The 3,812-nt window shown below is 44.5% G+C and overlaps 1 protein-coding gene across 1 annotated transcript in view; it reads left to right on the top strand.

The window, feature by feature from the left end:
• Nucleotides 1-3,812, top strand: part of Kntc1 (kinetochore associated 1) — a 96,168-nt gene that overhangs the window by 70,755 nt on the left and 21,601 nt on the right. The window contains exons 41-42 of the mRNA XM_023720670.1: nt 1,016-1,125; nt 2,722-2,929. Coding sequence (XP_023576438.1) covers nt 1,016-1,125; nt 2,722-2,929 — 318 coding nt within the window. The remainder of the gene's footprint in view (nt 1-1,015; nt 1,126-2,721; nt 2,930-3,812) is intronic.

The raw sequence follows: 3,812 nt of genomic DNA, 5'->3' as shown, positions 1-3,812 counted from the left end.
CTTAAACTTGGGATCCTCCTGCCTCAGCCTCCTAGAGTACTGGGATTATTGTTGTGCACCACCATGCCCAGATGTTCAGAGATATAATTTAAAAAGTACAAAACTGGGCATGGTGGCGCACACCTGTAATCCCAACACTGGGGAGGCTGAGACAGGAGGATCACTATGTAGTTTTTTAGGTTTTTTTTTTTTTTTTTTTGCGGAACCGGGGATTGAACTCAGACACTTGGGCTTGCCAGGCAAGCGCTTATTCTACTGAGCCATCTCCCCGGCCCCGGTTTTTATGTTTTTTTTGTAGTACCAGAGATTGAACTCAGGACCTTGCACTTGCCAGGCAAGTGCTTATTCTACCGAGCTATCTCCCTGGCCCAAGGAGGATCACTATTAGTCTAAGTTGCGTTGGGAAACCCTGTACCGAATAAATAAATAAAAGATTTTTTTTTTTTTAAAAGTACATACAGGCATACCATGCTTTAAGAGCTAATAGGGAAAAGAAAATGGGCCTTTTGATTTTTAATAATGGATGTCTACCTATTTATTTATTTGTACCAGGAATTGAACGCAAGGCCTCATACTTGCCAGGCAGGTGCTGTGCTGCTGAGCTACACCCCCAGCCTGGCCCTTGTTTTTGACTTTGCGAAAGAACAGATAAAATTTTATTTTGTTATTTTTACAAGCAGTATATTTAGCAGGAAAGTAATCACTGCAGAAATGTGACTGTGTGCTTTGAAGGCTCGCCCTGCACAGCGGCGGGGCTGTACTCCTCTGATGGTAGCAGCTGAACTGTACCAACACAAAGGCGGCCGAGGGGGGTGTTGGGCCTGCAGCCAGAGATGCCGAATTCCAGAACAACAGCTGGTGGGGTGGCATGATGAAAACAGAAGTTGGAAGAATTATAGAAAAATGTTTCTTAAGGGAAAAAAAAGTACAAAATGCAAGTCATAATATTACTCATACTGTGAAACATTTCAGTGCAGAAAGGGCTCTTTGTTCATTTTGCTCTTTTGATTCCTAGATTTCTTTTCAACCAGTTTTCAGGCAACATTTCCTCACCAAGAAAGACCTCATTAAAACTCTTGTGGAGAATGTAGATATGGACACAAGCCTCATTCTGGAATATTGCAGGTAACTCTAACTTTCAGTGGTATTTTTGCTGTTAGCTTAACCAGCTGATGGCCTGTATTGTGAGAACATGAAAATCAAGATGGTCGTCACGTGGCCCACACGCCTGACCACTGATGTTTTGCCAGCCCTGACTGAATAAATTCAGTGCCAGATTAAGTGCTCATCCGATGTCACTTTTTAAATTCGCTGCTTCACGATTCTCAGATTTGCCTCGCGATAAGAGGGCGCGTCACTGAAAATACAGACGTCTGGGCCTCTTCCTGGCAGTACTGACTCAGCAGTCTGGACTAAGGCCCATGAGTCTCAGCTCTTTCACAGGAGCTCCAGGTGATGCCTGTAATTGGAGAAGTTGAGGATACTCTTTGGAGTACCACAGTGTCCTGTCATCCACAGGGAGTCGTTCCCAAATTCCTACCAGAGGCCTAAAATCAGATAGTAACAAACTATATAACTACTGTGAGTTTTAAAAAAATTTTGTTTCGCCTTTGTTTTATTTTTGCAGTATGGGAATTGAGCCCAGGGCCTTTGCATTGAGCTACATCCTCAGCCCCATGCCCCAGCCCCTTTTTGAGGCAGGATCTCACCGTGTAACCCAGGTTGGCCTTGAATGTGCAGTGGTCCTGCTGCGGTAGCCTCCCAGTTTCTGAGATCATGCGCTAGCACTGCCACACCCAGCTACAAGGGTCTCATTAAGTTGCCCAGGCTGGTCTGGAGCTAGTGATCCCCTCCCGCAGCCTCCAGAGTGTGGGACCGTGGGCATCACCATCACACTTGGCTTTTTTTTTTTTTTTTTCAATTATGCACATGTACTAACATATGCACTATAATATTTATCAAAAACAGATCTATAGGGTTAGGAGATAGCTCCGCAGTCTTAAGTGCCTGCGTGGCAAGCACAGGGATCCGAGTTCAGTCCCCAGTACTGCAGGCCATGCTGGCCCGAAACTAGGCCTGGAAGCTCACGCCTGTAATCCCAGCGCTGAGAAGGCTGAGACAGGAGGATCACCACAAGTCTGAACTGCATAGCGAGACCCTGTGTCAAATAAATAATTTTTTAAAAAAATTAAAAACAATGTTAGGTTTTGTATCCTTTTTTTGCACAACAGTTTTTCCTGTCACTCAGTTAACCGTGTCTTCCAAGGGCATTGCGTACAGATCCTTCTGTTATCTGCTGCGCTCTGATCGACCCTTCACGTGGGTACAGTATCTAGCCAGCCCCTGAGTAATGAGCTGGAAGTAACTGAGTTACTCCTGGATCTTAAGCATCACAAACATTCGGTGCAGTGAGCACCCTTCTTCGTGTGTTTTTGACTGTAAGATTTGTAAAAGTGGGATTACTATATTAAAGGGCATGTTTTTAGTTTGATTCCACGTTTCCCTCATATTGGACCAGTTTACATACCCACTAATAATAATACCTGACTTTCTTAAGTCAGACACCTACTTAGCTTTGGTGCTGTGCTTTATCTCATTACAAAGCGGGACAGTAGGAAGGTTAAGTTCTTGAGGGGAGCGAATACTGCGTTGTCTGTCGGAAGTCTCCATGCAGCTGCATGCGTTTCTGGAGACCCACGTGTGACTGACTGCTTCTTCTAGTACCTTCCAGCTGGACTGCGATGCGACGCTTCAGCTGTTCATCGAAACGCTGCTCCACAGCACTGACACCAGCCCGAGCCCCGGGGATGCAGACCCGGCGTCTGCAAAGCAGCAGCACTCCAAACTCTTGGCCAAAGTCAGCGACATGGTTCCCTTACTGACGAGCACTAAAGATTTGGTCATCAGTCTTAGTGGAATACTACGCAAGGTAGGTGAATGGAACCCTCACAGAGACCACCCCCACCTCAATGAATCACACACGTGTAGTAACAAACTCAGTGTCTCAGTCCTGTTTTGGGGTGTGGTTTTTTTTTTATTTATTTATTTATTTTTTGGCGGAACCAGGGATTGAACTCAGGCCCTTATGTTTGCCAGGGAAGCGCTTATTCCACTGAGCCATCTCCCCAGCCCCTTGGGTTTCTTTAGACAGGGCCTCACTATATTTAAGTTTTAGTTATGCTTAAATTCATTGTGTAGCCCAGGCTGACCTCAGATTTGTAGTACTCCTCCTGCCTCAGCCTCCCAAGTGCTGGGATTACAGACCTGTGTTACCATATCCTCCTTCAGTCCTAAATTCTTTTTTTGGGGGGTGAGTACTGGGACTCGAATTCAGGACTTCACACTTGTCAGTACAGCACTATTGAGCTAAATCCCCACTCCTATATTCTGATAAGCTTAAAAATATAGAAATTTTAGAATCCTATATTTTAAATACAGGTTTTTGTTGTTGCTTTTGTTGGGTTTATTTGGAGCCAGGAATCAAACTTACAACCGTGTATTGCGTAGTAGGCACCTTGCCACTGAGCTACGTCTCTGGCCCCTTCAATGCAGTAATTTTTCTATCTTGGCCTTTTAAAAAAATGAAAATGGCATTTCCTTCCCAGATTCTTAAAAATAGCACACATGCTTTGAAAAAAACTCAGCTTTTAGGCCGGAACCATCATCTTCCAGGAATTTGCCAAAATGACTAACGCAAAGGGCAAGAAGAAGGGAACCTGGTATACATTTTCCAGGCTTTTTAGAAAACATGGGGTTATTCCTTTGGCCACATACATGCAAATCTACAAAAAGGGGTGATATTGTGGACATCA

Source organism: Octodon degus, unplaced genomic scaffold (assembly GCF_000260255.1).
Source record: "Octodon degus isolate 3935 unplaced genomic scaffold, OctDeg1.0 scaffold00076, whole genome shotgun sequence".
NCBI classification, from domain to species: domain Eukaryota; kingdom Metazoa; phylum Chordata; class Mammalia; order Rodentia; family Octodontidae; genus Octodon; species Octodon degus.
The sequence above is the reverse complement of the archived record's forward strand: the minus strand, read 5'-3'. Positions and strand labels throughout refer to the sequence as shown.